At 43.5% G+C, this 18,452-nt stretch overlaps 2 protein-coding genes and 1 long non-coding RNA gene across 3 annotated transcripts in view; 2 read left to right on the top strand and 1 right to left on the bottom strand.

The window, feature by feature from the left end:
• LOC130113928 (AP-3 complex subunit beta-2) overlaps window positions 1-2,946 on the top strand; it is a 57,281-nt gene extending 54,335 nt beyond the window's left edge. The window contains exon 28 of the mRNA XM_056281634.1: window positions 365-2,946. Coding sequence (XP_056137609.1) covers window positions 365-551 — 187 coding nt within the window. The 3' untranslated portion in view covers window positions 552-2,946. The remainder of the gene's footprint in view (window positions 1-364) is intronic.
• A 2,083-nt stretch (window positions 2,947-5,029) lies between these two features.
• On the top strand, window positions 5,030-9,734 carry LOC130114683 (uncharacterized). Its single transcript, XR_008810403.1, has 3 exons — window positions 5,030-5,085; window positions 9,146-9,297; window positions 9,443-9,734. It is a non-coding gene; the product is annotated as an uncharacterized LOC130114683 (long non-coding RNA).
• A 5,793-nt stretch (window positions 9,735-15,527) lies between these two features.
• LOC130113927 (dual specificity protein kinase Ttk-like) lies at window positions 15,528-18,025 on the bottom strand. Its single transcript, XM_056281633.1, has one exon. The coding sequence runs from the start codon at window positions 18,023-18,025 to the stop codon at window positions 15,575-15,577; it is 2,451 nt and encodes an 816-aa protein (XP_056137608.1). The 3' UTR covers window positions 15,528-15,574.
• Between the last annotated feature and the right edge of the window lie 427 nt (window positions 18,026-18,452).

Here is an 18,452-nt window from a genome sequence, read left to right as displayed (position 1 = left end):
ACAACAGATCATTCTGCAGGTTCATACAGTCAGTGAACATGTGCTCCATTTATAACCCATCAGTACTGGAAGTAGAACCAAATATTCAGCCTTGATTTTTATTTCAACTTTCACAAATATTATTACAGTTTTGTTTTCTGCAGGGCATTTAAATCCCTTTTAAAAATGATCTGTCAGTCTTAATACAAAAATGATCTGTAAAATTCACTCAAAAGCCACATGAAATGACCTGTTAGCTCACCAGGATGCTGTTTTATGCAACATCTGTGAAATCTAAAACATGGTGACTGATTCTCTCACTTGTGTATCTTTTGCACTTTTACTTCCAACCTTCACTGCTTTGACCTCTGAACTTTGACCTCAGTCCTGCGGTTCCTCCTGCTGACCTTCCTGTCCACAGGTTCGCTGGGCGGACAGTCACCAGCGGCAGCTTGGTTCTGGTGACGGTGGCGACCAGAGAGGAGGGTGCCGCCCAGCTTACGGTGAACTGTGAGAAGATGCTGATCGGCACCATGCTGGTGAAGGATGTCCTCCTGGCCCTGACGCAGTGACGCCTCACCATGTGACCTCTCACCTCTGCCCTCCACCCCGCCTGGCTCACACGTCTGTCTCCACGCTTAGGAAAAAAACGAAACAGGCTTTTCTGTCTCTCTGGAAGCTTTGTCAGTGTGAGAATCTCTCGAGAATTCACTTTCTAATGCTTTATTCTGTTTCAAGGCCACTGCTTTTAGAAATCACCTCCAGAAACTGTCGTTAAAAACAAACAAACGGCCGAATGTCAGAGCTGTACGCCATTTGTATGACAATCAGACAAGAGCTGTGTTGGACTGATGGTTGTTAAAGCAAAAGCTGTTAATGAACATTAGCTGCAGTTTTTTTTTGGTTTTAAGTGGCTTGATAAAGACTGGGGGCTGGTGGTCATTGAGGTGTTTCAGTTAAATGAGAATGAAGTCTACAGACAGAGAAAACAGGGTTGAGATTACAATGGCAACATCTGGTTTGATCCCTTCACACACTGAGAACAAACATACGCATCAGGTCCCAGGGTTCAGAATTAAAAGCTGCAATCAGTAAAAAGTTGCTCTAGGGAACATCAGTGACCAGTAGGAAGTCCAATAATTGGACTAACGTTCTTTCGAGCGACGGTGGCCCACAAGTGACACAACTAATGCTCAGATGGTCTCACAGTTACCCCAGCTAGCCAACACAGCTAGCCAACATAGAAACCCCACAGAAATGTAGAGGGAAGCGGGGCCATGTTATAACTTACCATGCATGGCTATATGTTGATGACACTGCTGCTTACTTGTCATATTGTAGTACAGCCAGACTGGCATTGGTTTTTATCCCTTTATGTTCACAAAACTTTTGCCCCCTCAAAATTGAAAATGACATTTATTGTGCTGTTGGAGTAACAGTTGTCATGTCATATTTTTGCAAGATGAAAAGACGTTAATGCTTTAGAGTTGTGTTGTGATGCTGGTTCCTTCATATTGGAAAGCTGAGACGTGTAATGAGATAAATGTCGCTAGATGTCTAATAATGTGACTAAATATCAGTAAAATGAACATTAGAACATAACAAAAGAACACAGTTTTGTGGAAGGACATTAGCTTGCTAAAGAATTGGGCGCCCCCTACTGGTTAATGTACCAAAGTAAAGATTCTGGGCCAGAACGCAGGTAAAGTCTGGTTAACCTTTTAAAGCTGTTGTTTTATCAACAACTCTGTTCAACCCCCCCCCCCCCCCCCGATACAGGCTGGTCATTTTTTGCTATGATTAAGTCAACATTTTACTGATTGCACTTTTAATGGCAATGTCCTGAATGTGTTATCCTCTGTTCCCAGAATGCAAGTGTCTGTTTCATCTGTCGTTGGTTAGATTTACAGTTTAACTTCAGTGCGTAGCTTCTGTTGAATGAGGCGTTTATGAATAAGTGGGAAACGCATAACTGTTACTGTATGTATTACAAATTCTCATCTGTAATACAGCATAGGGTGTGTGTGTGTGTGTGTGTGTGTGTGTGTGAGATTATACACTGGCATGACATGTGGTCAGTCATTAAAGTAAATAATGATTCCAGTTGGGAGTTGTTTCTCCCAACCCTCACCTTTCACCTCTGAACGGATGGTACTCTGTATGACTTCATCAAAGGTCCTGCCAGTCTATCAAACTAATCGTTAACATTTTCAGCCAACATTTAACTCATTTAAGATGTTCTTAATGACCCCCGTGGGTCCAGACAGACTCCTGCCTGCCCGGACAGCACATGACACTGGACCCCAAATCCTGCTGCTCCTTATTTATTATTTATTTAGTGCACCGTCACCACGCCTGTCTGAAGGGGCTCCTACAGAATGAGGCTGGGGCCCCATGAAAGCCCCCCACCCCCACTAAAGCTTAACATTTGGTGTCATGTGACCTCGTCCTCATCTTTACGCCGTAGCAACTTGGTTGGGACTGGTTAGGACAGACGGTGGCCGTTGAGAGTTAAAATGCTGTCGGTCAAGATTCTTTTCATGCCTTTCAGAAGAAGGTGATGTTTTCAGCTCGCAGGATCAGCGTTACAGGAGACTAACCCTCTGCAACTGTTGTGTTGTGTATGTCTTATCGTAAGTCCTTATTTCTCTGTTCATTTATTTATTGTTTCTCAGCTGTTGGAAAACTGAATGGAGATGTGTGACCGCTTGTCAGGGTCGTTTTTTCTTCTGGTTGTGTTTTGTTTCATTAAAGTCTTAGTAAGAAGGCGACGAGCGCTTCGTTAATCTGGTGAAAACTGGTTCCACAAATCATAGTCCATAACATGAGCATTACAGATCAGTTCGGCAGTGGATGTATCAATACCGGCTTTCTCTTTCAGGCGTTATCATATCTGCTGTGTGGTTGTGAAATGTGGTCCTGAAATATTACAACTTTATTTATTATACAAATAAAGATATTAAGATGGAAAACATCTACTGTGTCCTGTCCAAAAACAAACGTTTTCACACAGAATTGGATAACGTCAACAGAAACACAAGGCTTTCTGGGGGGAGGTGAACGGCTCAGCCAGTCAGCCAGCCAGTCAGTCAGTCAGCCAGTCAGCCAGTCAGTCAGTCAGCCAGTCAGTCAGCCAGCCAGTCAGTGAGTCAGCCAGTCAGTCAGTCAGTCAGCCAGTCAGTTAGTCAGCCAGTCAGTTAGTCAGCCAGCCAGTCAGTCAGTTATAGATTACTGACATGTGGCTGTTGAGTGAGACACATACACCGGAGCTGGAGATCTGTGGGGTTTATTTTTCTTCAGAGTAAGAAGACAAAAACAGCCATTAGTCACATCTGCCTGGTCCTCTGCATCTCTCCATACAGCATGTGATGACTGCACACTAGAAAACTGTATCCACAATATAGTAAAACGAAGTGCCATGAAAACACTGTAAAACACATTTATTATAGTACAGATCATTAAATTATATTACCCACAACAACCCATTTTCTTTTATAGGGCAAAAACATTCGAACCGTGGGCTAAAATGAATACTTCAATTTAGCACACCTTCACAGTAACGAGAGGGAAACGCAGGCGTCGGTCACGGTCTTGTCCTCTGCCTTTTGAGGTGGCTGATCTTTGCTATTACAGTTACAGTTACTGTTACTATTACTATTACTGTTTCTATTACTGTTACTATTACTTTTACTGTTACTATTACTGTTACTATTACTTTTACTATTACTGTTACTTTTACTGTTACTATAACTGTTACTATTACTGTTACTGTTACTATTAGTATTACTGTTACTATAACTGTTACTATTACTGTTACTATTACTGTTACTTTTACTGTTACTATTACTGTTACTGTTACTATAACTGTTACTATTACTGTTACTGTTACCATTGTTATTACTATTGATCATTGCTCGCTACCATGCCGAACAGGTGTTGGGTAGCGTTCTGCACATCAAATAATTTAAGAAATCTCGAACTAAAATGTGATATACTGCCGAATAAACTTACGGAACCGGCCAGGAGAGCAAGGTGGCTGCAGGCCACCAGGCGGCAGGACATGTCAGGACCTTTATGGAGCCTACATCTCGACATGTGCATGTGTGTAGTACAATAGTCAGGAATCCCTGTATCCCCACTAGCGCCCCTATATTGCAACACTTACGGTAAAAAGACGTTTCGCTCGTTCCCGTCCACTGTAAGAAATGAGGCGAAATAAAGCACGCAGACATAAAGCAGGAAGAATATTCACATTTTAATCCAATCACAGGCGACACTGCGACACAAATCAAATGCATTGTCGCCTCCATAGCAACCAATACCATGCCGTGTGTGCGTTGTCCGTCTGTGTGAGCCGTTAGCTGAGCTAGCGTCCGCTCTGCTAGCTGTCAACAATGCCAACACGTGCTTCTGCAGAAACGTCAAAAGAACCAGTGAAGAAGAAAGTAACACACAGCCAGAACTAAACCAGACTTTAACGGTGACGTCACACCGTCCACAGCTCCGCCGGAGCCTGGCCGGCCCCCCAAACCGAGAACCAGCGCAGCCAGAACCCCGCAGCTCCAGGACCGGGACTGCTGAAACCGCCAGCATACATGTTTCGGTTCTACGCTGTAATCCTTTTTGTCCTATTTTAATTCGTGTTAACACGTAAACATATTACGAAAAGAACTACCGGAATAAATATTGCACAGCCGATGAGCGTTTATGACATGAAACAGGCTGGTACTGTCTCATAAAGAGCTCACTGGACTCCCTGGACTACCTCGCTCCTTATTTGTTGAGCACGTCCCCTGCCGTTGAGTGTTTCTTTTAACAAAGTCATATGTATATATCATATACATCATATATGTATGTGTGTGTGTGTGTATATATATATATGTTAGGGATTGAGAAATGGCCATTAAAAGTTTAGAATAACCCCCCCACCTCCTATTTTTTAGTTTAAATACAATGTGGGTTTACACCACCAAGTCAGTAGGTGGCGCTGCAGCGCTTTCTGGTGATCAGTACGAAAGAGAGCAACGCTTCCTTAAGCCAGACCGGAAGTAAACTGGCGCACGCTTGAGAGACCACGTATTTTCGTCGTGCCTCTTCGATCCACAGGTACCGTAAAAAGATATTATCAACTCCCCGGTTTAGTCTTAGACAAACGGCGTAGTCCAGACAGGATTCCGCTGTGGTGTTTTAGTGCGAACGTGATAAGAATGTTATGTTTTGGGTCGATGCTTAATTGTCTCGACTTGCTGAGGGTAACAAACGCCATGCTAGCTAGTAGCTGGGCTAGCCCAGTAACGTGGGATCCTGTCACAGTAGATAGTAAACATCTCATAGTAATGTTTGGGTGATACATGGAGATGTGGGTTATGTTGTAAGAAAAGTGGTAATGTCACTCAAAAGATGGTGGAATCAAGTGCAACTGGACTTGGTATTTATCCGTGAAGACGTGTCGCCTCTCATCCAAGAGGCTTCCTCACTTCGGGCCTTTCTGACTAGACCAAGCTGGTCTGACTGGCTGCTGATGAGACTCAGCATGTATCCTCTAGGAGGCGCTGTCAGAGCTATTGATATGCGTGGCTCTTTTGTGTACCGATGTTTGGCCGCGCCTGTCGCCATCGGAGCTATTGATGTGCATTTGTTTAGCAGCGACGGTGGTTGGGGGTGTTAGTTTCGACTTCCTTATTCAGTGGTCATGAGAGTTGTTGGAGCCGTTAGTGAGCGACTGTTGTTCTTGGAGGCTCGGCTTCTTGAGTCTCCTGGGTAGAGATGAAAGGACGGCATTGTAAGTAGGAGATAGGTGGTGTTGCAGACCTCCTCCTCTGTTGAGGGATGGTTTTTCCAGTTTCACATAGATGGCTTCCTTCACCCCTCTTCCAAACCATCTATCTTCCCTGTCCAAAATGTGTACGTTGCTGTCCTGGAAGGAGTGTGTCTTCTCCTTTAGGTGTAGATAGACTGCTGAGTCTTGTCCTGAGGAGTTTGGCCTTCTGTGTTGGGCCATCCGTTTGTGTAGTGGTTGTTTGGTTTCTCCTATGTATAGGTCAGTGCAATCCTCATTGCATTGTACAGCATACACCAGATTGCTTTTCCGGGTGTGTGGTACACGGTCTTTGGGATGAACCAGTCTTTGTCGGAGTGTGTTGCTGGGTTTGAAGTATACCGGGATGTGGTGTTTGTTGAAAATTCTCCTGAGTTTCTCTGAGACCCCAGAAACATACGGGATGACTATGTTATTCCTTCTGTTCCTTTTCTCCTCGTCGCTCACCTGGTTGGTCTTTTTGGACCGTGTTGCAGTCTTCACAAAGGTCCAACTGGGGTAGCCACAGGTTTTTGAAGCTTCCCTCAGGTGTTTGTGTTCTTCTCGTTGGGCCTGAGTGCTGCTGGGCACATTGTCAGCTCTGTGTTGCAGAGTTCTGATGACGCTCAGTTTGTGTTCCAGCGGGTGGTGTCAGTCGAAAAGTAGATATTGGTCTGTGTGTGAGTAGGTTTCCTATAAACCCCAATGTGGAGGCTCCTGTCTTCCCCAATGTGGATGTCACAGTCCAAGAAGGGCAAACTGTTGTTCTTTACGTCTTCCCTTGTGAACTTAATGTTCTTGTCCACTGAGTTGATGTGTTTGGTAAACGCTTGCACCTCTTGTGTTTGGATTTTGACCCATGTGTCATCCACATATCTGAACCAGTGGGTCGGAGGTGTTCCTCTGAAGGAGTTCAGGGCCCTGTGTTCTACCTCTTTCATATATAAGTTGGCCACAATGGGTGATACTGGTGAGCCCATTGCACAGCCGTGTTTCTGTCTGTAAAACTGGCCCCTGAATTGGAAATATGTAGTGTTCAGGCAAAGGTCCAGTAGTTGGCAAATCTGGTCTGGGCTGAGGTTGGTCCTATTGTGAAGGATGTCGTCCCGTAGCAAACGTTGCCTCACAGTTTCCAAATCCTCCATGGTTGGGATGCAGGTGAATAACGAGGTCACATCGTAGGATACCATGGTTTCATTAGGTTCCAGTTTTACACCTTGGACCTTGTCCACGAAGTCAATGGAGTTTTGGATATGGTGAGGTGTTTCGCCCACTAAAGGGGTCAAGATGTTGGCTATATGTTTGGCAGTGTTGTACGTGACCGAGTTTATGCTGCTGATGATATAGCTCAATAGCTCCGATAACGACGGGCGCGGCCAAACATTGGTACACAAAAGAGCCACTCATATCTATGGCTGTTAGCGACGGGCGTTGGTAAACATCAGATCACAAAGAGCCATGGACATCTATAGCTCTGACGACCTCTAGAGCAGTGGTTCTCAATCTTTTTGGGGTCCTGGACCCCCTGCGTATTGTTGATCTACCCTGAGGACTCCTCCACCTGATCTTGGGGGAGGGGGGTTGCAATTTGATAGAAACAGTAGAAACTGCATTTTAAATTGCATTATAGCATTTATTCACTCTTTGGGGCAAAAATAAGAGCTTTCAGTTGTTACTTAGATATAGTTAACAAAACAGAATTCTTATGCAGTAACTTTCAGATATATGTAACAACACAGAATATGTATTCAGTAACTTTCAGATATATGTAACAAAACAGAATATGTATTCAGTAACTTTCAGATATATGTAACAACACAGAATATGTATTCAGTAACTTTCAGATATATGTAACAAAACAGAATATGTATTCAGTAACTTTCAGATATATGTAACAAAACAGAATATGTATTCAGTAACTTTCAGATATATGTAACAAAACAGAATATGTATTCAGTAACTTTCAGATATAGTTAACAAAACAGAATATGTATTCAGTAACTTTCAGATATATGTAACAACACAGAATATGTATTCAGTAACTTTCAGATATATGTAACTAAACAGAATATGTATTCAGTAACTTTCAGATATATGTAACAAAACAGAATATGTATTCAGTAACTTTCAGATATATGTAACAAAACAGAATATGTATTCAGTAACTTTCAGATATATGTAACAAAACAGAATATGTATTCAGTAACTTTCAGATATATGTAACAAAACAGAATATGTATTCAGTAACTTTCAGATATATGTAACAACACAGAATATGTATTCAGTAACTTTCAGATATATGTAACAACAGAATTTTTATGCAGTAACTTTTAACAATGCAAACGGGAGCGAGATCTCTCATTAAAATACAATAAATTACACTTGTGAAACAGATGTAATTAGAGAAAAAAGTCCTGTTACCCTTTATAGTTTAGGTAGATAAAGGTCTCAGTCACATTTGAGTAAAATAATCCTATTTCTATAAATGTCATAGGATCTTTTTTTTAAAGAGATTTTATTTTCACGGACCCCTTGCAATTACACCACGGACCACTAGGGGTCCGCGGACCCCCGGTTGAGAAACGCTGCTCTAGAGCAGCGTTTCTCAAACCTCTCCTGGAGGACCACTTGAATCAGCTGTGTTGGAGCAGGGAGAGATCTAAAACATGCAGGACAAGTGGTCCTCCAGGAGAGGTTTGAGAAACACTGCTCTAGAGGATAAATGCTGAGTCTCATCAGCAGCCAGTCAGACTAGCTTGGTCTAGTCAGAAAGGCACGAACTGAGGAAGCCTCTTGGATGAGAGGCGAAACGTCTTCACAGATATATACCAAGTCCAGTTAGACTTGATTCAACTCCTTTGGATCACCATGACTTGGATGAATGAGAACATTCACAGACATCATTTGCTGCCGCTCCGGATATCCGCTTGGTCTGGAGCCGGTAACATTTACAAGACCAGAACACTGTAGTAGCAAGCAAGCAGTAGCAACGCTAACGTTGCCACGTGTTCAGCAGAATTAACCACTCTGCACTTAAGTATCTTTCCCTTTGGCCAAAATATTACTGACAAAAAGGAGACTGCTAGGTTGTTTGGCCACTTCTGAAATGATACTGATGTCCTATCTCTGAGGTACCACCAAGATGGAGATCAGGTCAGAGTTTAACTTGACATTTTGTTCATGTGTTATGTACTGTACACTGGTGAGATCTTTTCATAGTGTCAATACTACAAACGTGTTAACTTCAACTGCCTTTTTCTACTGAAAGTATTTGAAGTCCTGTAGTCTCCATGTTGTACTGGGTTCCCATCCCATATGTTTGGATGGAATGTCCGTGCAGTATCCTCATACTATGTTTTTTCATTTCAGATTCTTGCTGACGGAGTTGTCACTTTGAAGGACGACTTTGCTGTTCTGAGTGCATAACTTATAACTCCATCTTTCACACGGGGGAAAAAAACGGCTGTCGGCAGAAGATGTGGCAAATTCTTGTGTGACGTCAAATGTCAGAATTCACATTGGTAAGTATTATTGAGTCAGTAGTCAGTTCTCCATTACATGAATGCTTAAGGAATCAGACATTAGATAGTGTTAGTTTTTATAGTTTTATTGTATCTAAAGTAACAAAAGAGGTTTAATAACAGATATATGATATGTTCCCTGCAGAGAGAGTGATAGGTAGGCACCTAGAACCGGTACCACATTCTGGATGGCCCACTTCCTCTGCGCCTGGTGAAGGGCCTGAAGGATGAGAGAGAGAACAGAGAAGAGGCCATAATTGACCGAATTGTACACGTTTGTGGGGCATTAATGAACATGTCTGGCAGTTTTATGTACAACAGTGATTAAATCTTAAAGTAAAGGTGTAATAAATGTGCCATAGTTTAATTGGCTGATCCTCAGGGCAAAATACAGTGTGTTATTTTCAATATGCAACTTGTTCTTACACAAGAACTAATTCTTGCATTCTGACTGTACCAGCCGTTGATTGTCTGTCCATAGGCCGCTGATTTACTTCAGTGCTGCTCTACTGGTGCACACACTATCACCCTGCCTCTGCTGCATGATGTGCCACCTCCTCTGCAATAACATGTACATCTGTTTACATAGTCTGTGTTGCACAATGTTTTGAGCACATGTTTTTTTTATCCCTAATACTATTGGTATGAATTTAAATAAAGTTACAAATTTTACATAGTTAATACTGTAACAAGGTGTTAAAGTATGTGTTACATATAACCAATGTGGACGAATGTGTTACTTTAAACATGCTGTGAGTACACAAGTTTCATTTAAAAATTTCAGTTCAATATTAAAAAAAAAAAATATGTAACTTGCAGTCATGACTTATTTGTTGCCATTTTTACAATCTGATACAAAATAAAACCACCTACCTGTGCATGTGGAATGACCAAAACCTTTCCATTACACTGACTGCATTACTGATGAACTCCTCATCTCTTGTGACCCTGAATATCAGGCAAGCCCGAGGAGTCCATGTGATGAAATCAGCATATGCCTGTTGGGTGACAAACATCTGCATCTGGACGTAATAAACAAAGCCAATGTACATGCAATTTCAGTATACATGCAATTTCAATTGACTAGGGGCTCCTTTTTGTCTGGCCTCTACCTTTGACCTGCCCAGTATGGTTAGACCTTCTGGATGCAAATGCTCCCACCGGTATAGCTCTCTGGGTCATGGAGACACATAAGCTTCTCTACCATGTCAAGGCGGCAGCCATAAGAGGAGACCATACAGCTGGCACATATACAATCAAATGCATTGCAAGCCTCTTGGCAATCCAAAGGAGTTGAATCAAGTGCAGCTGGACTTGGTATATATCCGTGAAGACGTTTCGCCTCTCATCCAAGAGGCTTCATCAGTTCGTGCCTTTCTGACTAGACCAAGCTAGTCTGACTGGCTGGTGATGAAACTCAGATATTTATCCTCTTTGGAGTCGTTATCAGAGCTATTGATGTCCATGGCTCTTTGTCTTCCGATGTGCAGCAACGCCCGTCGTTATCAGAGGTATTGATGTGCGTGGCTCTTTGTGATCCGATGTTACGCAGCGACGGTCGTTGGGAGTGTTAGTTTCGACTTCGTTAGTGCTCCATTCAGTGGTCCTGAGTCATTGGAGCCGTTAGTGACCGACTGTTGTTCTTGGAGGCTAAGCTTCTTGAGTCTCCTGGGTAGAGATGAGGACAGCAACGTACACATTTGGACAGGGAAGATAGATGGTTTGAAAGAGGGGTGAAGGAAGCCATCTATGCGAAACTGGAAAAACCATCCCTCAACAGAGGAGAAGGTCTGCGACACCACCTATCTCCCACTTACAATGCCTCCTTTCATCTCTACCCAGGAGACTCAAGAAGCCTAGCCTCCAAGAACAACAGTCGGTCACTAACGGCTCCAATGACTCATGACCACTGAATGGAGCACTAATGAAGTCGAAACTAACACCCCCAACGACCGTCGCTGCTTAACATCGGATCACAAAGAGCCACGCACATCAATAGCTCTGACAACGACTCCTCGAGGATAAATTGTGAGTCTCATCACCAGCCAGTCAGACTAGCTTGGTCTAGTCAGAAAGGCACGAACTGATGAAGCCTCTTGGATGAGAGATGAAACGTCTTCACGGATATATACCAAGTCCAGTTGCACTTGATTCAACTCCTTTGGCTAACCATGACCTGGATGAATGAGAACATTCACAGACAAGCCTCTTGGCACTAATATTTACAATGTAGTCCTTAATCTGTCTCTAGATGTAGGATTATTACACCAAATCTTGAAGCACTATGCATTTTTACAATCTGATACAAAATAAAACCACCTACCTGTGCATGTTTCAGCTCCTGACGTTTTGGAAAAATGTGGAATGACCAAAACCTTTCCATTACACTGACTGCATTACTGATGAACTCCTCGTCTCTCCAGACGCTGAATATCAGGCAAGCCTGAGGAGCCCATGTGATGAAATCAGCATATGCCCGTTGGGTGACAAACATCTGCATCTAGACCTAAAAAACAAGAGACACGCAAGCTTTTCTACCACGTCAAGGCGGCAGCCATAAGAGAAGACCGTACAACTGGCACATATACAATCAAATGCAATGCAAGCCTTTTGGCACTAATATTTACAACGTAGTCCTTAATCTGTCTCTATTAAACCCCATCCTAACACAAGCCTCTGATTTAAAAAGAACAGCAGCCACATGGGAACACGACTCACCCAGACTGAAAAAAAGAAGCAGAAACAGTAGTTATGGAAATACAAAGTGTGAAATATATCAAGCTTAATATTCATAGGCACTCCAGATACACCGCTTATCCTGCCATGCAGTCGCAATGACCTTTCAGAACCGTCCCGTCCCCCTGCACCCCAACCCAGGTCTGACAAGGCTCTTCAGTAACCCTCCAGGATGGCTTCACATCGCAGCGAAATCAATAAATGCCGCACCCTGACATTTTGTGATGTAATACCACCCCCACAAATCCACTGGTAAGAAAAGTGTGAACCTCCAGGGACCTGCTGGAGTTCTTCAGGTTGCAGTGCCAGTAGATCCCTGTGGGATATAGCACATCGCCAAAACACAGGCTAACAGCACTGGAAACTGCATGGAATTCACTCATTTCCGTCTTAACATGCTAAGACATACTAGTCTTTTATATCATAGCGTTAATGAACGTAGGACACAGCACAGACCGCAGGCTGACCGTAGGATACTGATATTACAGTCAGTTTGCGTAATCATATTACATGACATTCCAGTCATTTAGCCAGCACTTTTATCCAAAGCGACTTACAATAAGTGCATCATTTAACATAGGAAATCAGGAGACCTACTAGTCATCAGAGGTCATAAGTGCATCTAAACAAGCATCTAAGAGCAAAACCAGTGCTACAGTAAAAGTGCAAGAAAGACTTTTTTTTTTTAAATGAGTGAATACAAGAAGTGCTAGGAACAAGTAACAGGGTAGTAGTTCTTAAAGAGGTGAGTTTTCAACCTGCGCCGAAAGATGGGCAGCGAGTGTCTTACCTGGAGACTCGACCAGCTTTCCCCCACGCTGACTCCGCCCATGCCACGCCACGCCCCCAACTATGACTAGACACTGATTATATCTATTAAAAAAAGATTTCAGGGAAAATAAAGACGAAGAATAAAATAAGAAATGTGGCTCAGCTACATAATATACATACATAATACATACATACACCACACATATAATACATAATACATACATACATAATATATATACATACACATAATACATACTATATACATACACACATAATGCATACATACATACATACATACATACATACATACACATACATACATACGTATAATACACAATACATACATAATACATAACGTAGTGTCTACATTACAGTATGTCATGGTGATGACATACCCTGTGAAAAGTCACATTTCAACACTCTGCAACCAACTGGAAATGAAAGACTCCCTGTTCGTTCACTGCTTCACCTGGATGACACCACCTTAACCATTTCTGACCTGATCACTTTTAACCTTGACCTCCACCCCTGGCCCCAAACATACCCTTCACCCTTCACCCTTAACCCTTTAACCCTTACCTTAATCTAATGTTAGACCTGGTTGAAATGACGCACAAGTAGGGAGCCCTGGAAATGGAAAAAAAAAGAAAACAAACAGCCACCAAATTTGACCCACAGGGCGAGGGTGGGGTTTAATCCAGTCAAGTTAAGTAGGGTGGGAAATATTTCTACGAAAGAAATATTGTTTGAATGTACTTAGATGCACTGCAGTGAAATTAATGTGGATCATGTGTAAAAAACAAAACTATTGATCATTGCAACTTCTGGTAGAAAATACTTACATTTTAAGACGCACCCCAGGCCTGCAGCAACTCGAGGAGATCCGTTTCCTTTGGAATCCATTAGCCAATCAGCAGCGTGGGAAAAGGAAGTGGCTTTTCTACCCCCTGCGACCAGAAAAGGGCGCCGCGGTGACACAAAACAGCTTGACTGCCTCCATTTTTTTTCACTCCTTGGTTAGAGGGTTAGAGGGTTAGAGAGGGGGTGTCTGGGTAGTGTAGCGGTCTAGTCCGTTGCCTACCAACACGGAGATCGTCGGTTTGAATCCCCGTGTTGCCTCCGGCTTGGTCAGGCGTCCCTACAGACAAAATTGGCTGTGTCTGCGGGTGGGAAGCCGGATGTGGTTATGTATCCTGGCCGCTGCACTAGCGCCTCCTCTGGTCGGTCGGGGCACCTGTTCGGGAGGGAAAGGGGAACTGGGGGGGAATAGCGTGATCCTCCCATGCGCTACGCCCCCCTGGTGAAACCCCTCACTGTCAGGTGAAAAGCAGCTGCTGGTGACTCCACATGTGTCGGAGGAGGCATGTGGTGGTCTGCAGCCCTCCCCGGATCAGCAGAGGGGGTGGGGCAGCGACAGGGAAGAGTGGGGTAATTGGCCAAGTACAACTGGGGGGGGGGGGGGTAAATCCAAAAAAAAAAGTCCGGTGACATGTAGGTCAGGGGACTCAGCCACACTAAATTGTCCCTAGGTGTGTGTGGGCCTTGTGTGATGGCTGGCGGCCTGTCCAGGGTGTCTCCCCACCCGCCGCCCAATGACTGCTGAGATAGGCTCCAGCATCCCTGAGAGCAGGATCAGCAGTCTGGATAATGGATAGCGGGAGCTACTCTGCCTGTACTACAAATTAAAACACTGCGTTCCCTCCCGTTTGTACTTATATCAAACACAGGATTCTGAGTTAAGTCAAACGTATTTAGGGTTGGCTTAGCTTTTCTAAGTTTTTACGATCACAGCTTGTACATACATCTTTTTCCTCCCTTTCCGTTCCTCCTTTTTTTTTCAAACAATATTTTTTATTACTTTTTCAGTAACAAAAACAATCCTTATATTATACATTATTTACAAAATGATTACACAACAACACCTAAACAAACTATTTCCTCTGCAAAGGTTTTTTCAGATATTAAGAAAGAAGCACAATCCTGCTACAGCTGGACCATGTGAGGTTATATAATATGTAAATAATAGTCTCGATTTTTTTTTTTTTTGCAAACAATCGTTTTTAATACTTTTTCAGGAACAAAAACAGTCCTTTTTAAACCTGGAACAGCTTGTCAGAAAGAGGACCAGAACGAGGAACATCTCCTTTAGACTACTGGAATACTGGAAAACATGACAAACATAACAGAGTAGAGGCCTAAGTGTGTTTAGCGCAAAAATATAACTGCATTAACAAAATTAAAGTTCTAGAAATTATTCAAAAATCCACTCATCTCATCTCATCTTCAGCCGCTTCTCCAGGGTCGGGTTGCGGTGGCAGTAAGCTACGTAGGGCACTCCAGACATCCCTCTCCCCAGCAACGCCCTCCAGCTCCTCCTGGGGGATCCCAAGGAGTTCCCAGGCCAGATTGGACATGTAGTCCCTCCAGCAAGTTCTGGGTCTACCCCGGGGTCTCCTCCCAGTTGGCCGTGCCCGGTAAACCTCCAAAGGAAGGCGCCCAGGAGGCATCCTAATCCACTCAATCAAAAAATCTACTCAATACAAGTAATAAAGTAAATGTAAATAAAATGTATTTTAGCTGGATTATGGTGGTTGCTTTCATTTATTGTTTGGAGACAGGTAAGAAAAAGTATGACAGCAATACAAGGATAAAGATTCCAGTTGAACAGTGTTGTCAGTAATACAACTTGTAGTACAAAATACAACTGCAGCTTGGTGGTTAAAAACTACAACATGTTCAAAGCTGAAAAAAAACCTCCTATTCACATTATCTAAGAATGTTTGCTTGAAGACTTTGCACATTCTGCAACATTCAGCTTCCTGCCACTGTTACACATTCTTGCCAAGTTATTTGCTGCTCTGGCGATGCTGTTGGGAGACTGCAGGGCTGCAAGGTCGGTTAACATTCGCTTGAGATCACCATTATTTGGATATTCTGGTTCAGAAGAGGTCTGTGGCACGAGCTGCAGGTATGGATGTTCCAAGAGCTCAGTGATAGAGATTCGCTCTTTGGGGTTTCTTACCAGACATCTCTTCAGCACATCCAGAAGATCTCCCTCTGCAATGTCGGGAAATTCAATTTCATGAGATGGATCGACAATGGCACACAACTTGGTAATATGATTGGTGATGCTTTGGAATGGAGTTTTCCCATAGGTCATGCAGTACAGGATGCATCCCAGAGACCACACATCCCCTTTGGGACTAAGCTTCGTACTCGCTTTTCCTGGTTTGGATGATGTGTCTGCAATGGCTTCAGGTGCCATATAGTTAAGGGTCCCTACACATGAGTCCTTCATAATGCTTGTTACATCTGGTTGTATGCAGTTAGCTATGCCAAAGTCAATCAACTTGAGTGACGCATTCACAATGACAAAATTGGCTGGCTTCAAGTCACTATGGACAATTCCATGTTTATGGATGGTATGGACAGCCTCCAGCATACTCTTCCAGTAAAATTTCCTCTCCAATGGGTTAACAGCCTTGCGTTTCCTCAACCAGGTGTTAAGGTCCAGGTTACCACACTCCATCAGCATGTATATGTAACTGTTTGTTATTTCATAGTCAAACAGCTTGATTATCTGGTCACTGTATTGCTGCAGCTGATTCAGATGCTCAATCTCATTCTTGTAACTCTCTATAGTCTGAGCATCAGCCTCCTCAAGGTTTACATACTTCACAGCGAACAGCTGCTTTTTGTGGTCCAGGACCTGATAAACCTTGCTAGATCCACCTCGTCCAATCATTTTTAGGATGAAGAATTGTTTGCCTTTGATAGTGATGGATTCGTTGGACAAAGAGGTGAGGGTGTCCCGTGGGGTTGGGGGATATGACATCTGTTTGGGACGCGTGCAGGGTTTCTGGGCTTGGGCTGCTCTGTGCACTACAGAAGCTGCAACTTCAGGGTGTCTCTTTGGAATATGAGTGACATAGTTATCAACCTGGGGATTTTTGTAGTTTTGGGGTGCCTGGCAGACCATAGTTGGATTTAGTCTTGGCAGGAGAGGAAGGGATGGGGTAGGAATAGAGTCCAGCAAACGAGGCAGAGGTCGGGGGTCAGGGGGTGTCATGTACTTCTCCTGAGGAGAAATATGATGGCTAACAGCAGCTGGCATCTTCCACTCTGGCAAAGGCTCCTTGTTAGCAGGTTTAGTTTGTTCAGTGGACTGGTCTACTGACGCTTGAGTCGGAACCTGTAACTCATGGTTCCCACCACAAGTTGCCACGTATAGTGGAGCATCAGCATGCAGGTCTCGTGTTCTTTCTTCCCTCTTGGTTGGTATGTGCCGTTTCTCCCTAGCTTTGAGGCTACATATGGCCACTTCCAGGAGCTCGGATGGTTGAGCATTTAATACCTGGGCCTTGTGTAGAATTGAAGTGGCTTTGTTGAAATTACCTTGAGAGACTTCAAATTGGGCGTGCGCTATGTGCACAAAGGCAAAGCCTTTGAAATTTGATCTTGCAATTATGAAGTGGTCCTGTGCTTCATCTGGATCTTCAATCCCCTTGAGTTCTGCATATCTCACCAATATTCTGGCATAGCTCTTATTCTTGCTGAATTTTCTAATTGGAAGCCTGAAGAAGACTCTGGAATAGTAGTCTTTAAGCTTAATGAGGAGGTTGCGATCAGTGTAGGGGTTGCCGCACTTCTCCAAGTTGAGCAGATATGTCCAACATGATGCAGGGGAATTTGAACTGATGATCTGCTCAAATTTGGAAGTGGATTTTTTCATTTTAAATGTATTCTTCTTGTCCTGTCTGTTAAAGAGTGTGGTGGCGGAGTCCATGGTTGTCTGATCCTCCAAAGGGCATGGCTCTGGATTAACAGTTGGTAGTTTACAATTGAGAAAATCTCCATCGACAGCTCTTTTCTTGAAGGATGAGTGGGTAAACACCGCACTTGTGTCAGATGTTTGCCTGGACAAGCTTTCGGGGATGAACGCATCACGTGGCTTTGGGGCTCGCCCATCACCGTCCTCGTTAAGTTCTTGGATAGAGAAGGGAACTATAGGAAATCTGGCGACATGTTCAGAACGCGAGCTGGGGTCAGCTCTCTTCCCCGTGTCAACCAGATAGGCATGACGTGTTTCAGGAGCGTCTGAGGCGATCACCTGGTGGATATAGTCCGTGTCATCTCCGCTGAGATTTGTTTTTATTCTACAGAGCTTCTGACAGAGCACTGCGAGTTGCTCCTTTGTGTCCGTTGGTTCCTCTCCCTCCATCTGGAATTCACGCGTGGGGGTTGCGTTGACAAGCTGAAGTTAACTATAACGTCCACTTGTTTTTTATTTTGTTTGTTTTTACTCGTTTCGGAGGGCGAAATCGCCAAACTAAATTAAATCGAAATCCAGACGTAGGCGGCCAACGACGTATTCGATATAATCTATTTCCAAACAGCCTTAGCAACGAGGCTAACGATAACTACGCTACGCTTAGCTAGCTTGGTTCACAGCTCGGAAATTCGCCCGGCTAAAGTTTACCGGGGCTAAAGTCCGACGAAATGACGCCATTTCTCTCTTTACCGCTAGCAAATCCTCTTTTTTCCCCCCATCAAACCCGAACTTTCTTTTTCTATCCGTTTATAGCACAACAACCCCGCTTCCGAAGTGTCTATTTTTAAATACGCTCACCTACTTTCGGATGGCTGCG

This window comes from Lampris incognitus, chromosome 6, assembly GCF_029633865.1.
Source record: "Lampris incognitus isolate fLamInc1 chromosome 6, fLamInc1.hap2, whole genome shotgun sequence".
NCBI lineage: Eukaryota > Metazoa > Chordata > Actinopteri > Lampriformes > Lampridae > Lampris > Lampris incognitus.
Note: the sequence above shows the minus strand (reverse complement) of the source record. Positions and strands in the feature narration are given on the sequence as shown.

What these genes read in the sequence shown, in the direction of transcription:
- LOC130113927 (XM_056281633.1), bottom strand. Translation starts at nt 18,025, where the DNA reads ATGGAGGGAGAGGAACCAACGGACACAAAGGAGCAACTCGCAGTGCTC.